Below are 1,461 nucleotides of genomic sequence, written 5' to 3' on the forward strand. Positions count from 1 at the left end.
TACTTCTGGGATGATCTAATTCTTTATAGAAAGGGTCCAGATCAGATCATATGTCATTGTGAGCTAGAAGTAGAGCAGCATCAAGTATTCGAATCATGTCACTCTGCACCTTCGCAGCAACCAAGATAGCAGCAAAGATACTGTAATCGTGTTTTTATTGGCCTACACTGTTCAAGGATGCCCATTATATGGTGAAACATTGTGATAAGTGTCAGAGGACTGGAAACATCTAAAGGAGAAACGAGATGCCTTTGAACAGTATTTTGGAGGTTGAAATATTTGACGTTTGGGGCATTGACTTCATGGGACCATTCCCTCCATCCTACGGTCAACAATACATACTGGTGACAGTGGACTACATGTCCAAGTGGATTGAAGCTGTGGCTTTGCCAACTAACGATAGTCGAGTAGTAACTCAATTTCTGAAGAAAAATATTTTCACGAGGTATGGTACCCCGAGGATGATTATTAGGTGGTGGAAAGCATTTTTTGTAACCGCCTATTTGCTTTGTTGTTGGCCAAATATGAAGTGAAACATCGTGTCTCAACTCCATACCATCCTCAGACTAGTGGGCAAGTAGAAATCTCCAATAGGGAGTTAAATAAGATTCTCGAAGTTATGGTCAATGCATCACGTAAAGATTGCGTTAAGAAACTAGATGATGCACTTTGGGCATATAGAACAGAATTTAAGACTCCAATTGACATGTCTCCCTATCGGTTGGTATTTGGGAAGGCGTGTCATCTGTTAGTTGAGTTAGAGCATAAAGCATGCTGGGTGACACACTTGCTCAATTTCAATATGAGAGCAGTAGGAGAAAAGAGGGTTCTACAGTTTCATGAGTTATATGAGTTTCGTTTGGATTCATATGAGAATGCAAAGATTTACAAGGAAAAGACCAAGAGATGGCACGACAGGCATATAAAGGAGAAGGAGTTTGAGGTTGGTCAGCAAGTATTGATGTTCAATTCACGCCTCAAGCCTTTTTTGGGAAAGCTCAAGTCTAGGTGGTCAGGTCCCTTCACAATAGTAGCTGTATTTCCACATGGTGTTGTAGAAGTGGTGTCTCAAGATCAACAAAAGAGGTTCAAAATAAATGGACAACAGTTGAAAGCTTATTGGAGAGGTGTCTACTCCAATGAGAAAACAACCGTGGCACTTGACAATGCAGAGTAGCCAGGACAACAAAGTCTAGCTAAAGACTATAAATTAAGCTCTTATTGGGAGGCAACCCAATTTCTAATCCTGATTTATTTTTCTTTCTTTATGGCATTGCATATAGATTTGTTTTAGTTATTATTTTGCATTAGATTTAGGCACGTTTAAATTTATAGAGTATCATCATCCGATCATGTTTTTCACGGAGGCCCTTAAATATAATATTGGTTATTTCAAGTGTTTGGACTAAGTAACACATGTTTTAGATTATTTGATCTCTAATGTTTGATTTGATTGCCATA

At 38.8% G+C, this 1,461-nt stretch overlaps 1 protein-coding gene across 1 annotated transcript; it reads left to right on the forward strand.

The window, feature by feature from the left end:
• Positions 1 to 302: 302 nt before the first annotated feature.
• Positions 303 to 1,177, forward strand: LOC111386025. The gene is made up of 2 exons (XM_023010454.1): positions 303 to 450; positions 531 to 1,177. The coding sequence occupies exons 1-2, from the start codon at positions 303 to 305 to the stop codon at positions 1,175 to 1,177; spliced, it is 795 nt and encodes a 264-aa protein (XP_022866222.1).
• Positions 1,178 to 1,461: the final 284 nt, after the last annotated feature.

Source organism: Olea europaea, unplaced genomic scaffold (assembly GCF_002742605.1).
Source record: "Olea europaea var. sylvestris unplaced genomic scaffold, O_europaea_v1 scaffold3379, whole genome shotgun sequence".
In the NCBI taxonomy this organism is placed as follows: Eukaryota; Viridiplantae; Streptophyta; class Magnoliopsida; order Lamiales; family Oleaceae; genus Olea; species Olea europaea.

What these genes read in the sequence shown, in the direction of transcription:
- LOC111386025 (XM_023010454.1), top strand. Translation starts at nt 303, where the DNA reads ATGGGACCATTCCCTCCATCCTACGGTCAACAATACATACTGGTGACA. An exon ending in AAATATTTTCACGAGGTATG is followed by an intron (nt 451 to 530) that starts GTACCCCGAGGA and finishes CCAAATATGAAG; the next exon opens with TGAAACATCGTGTCTCAACT.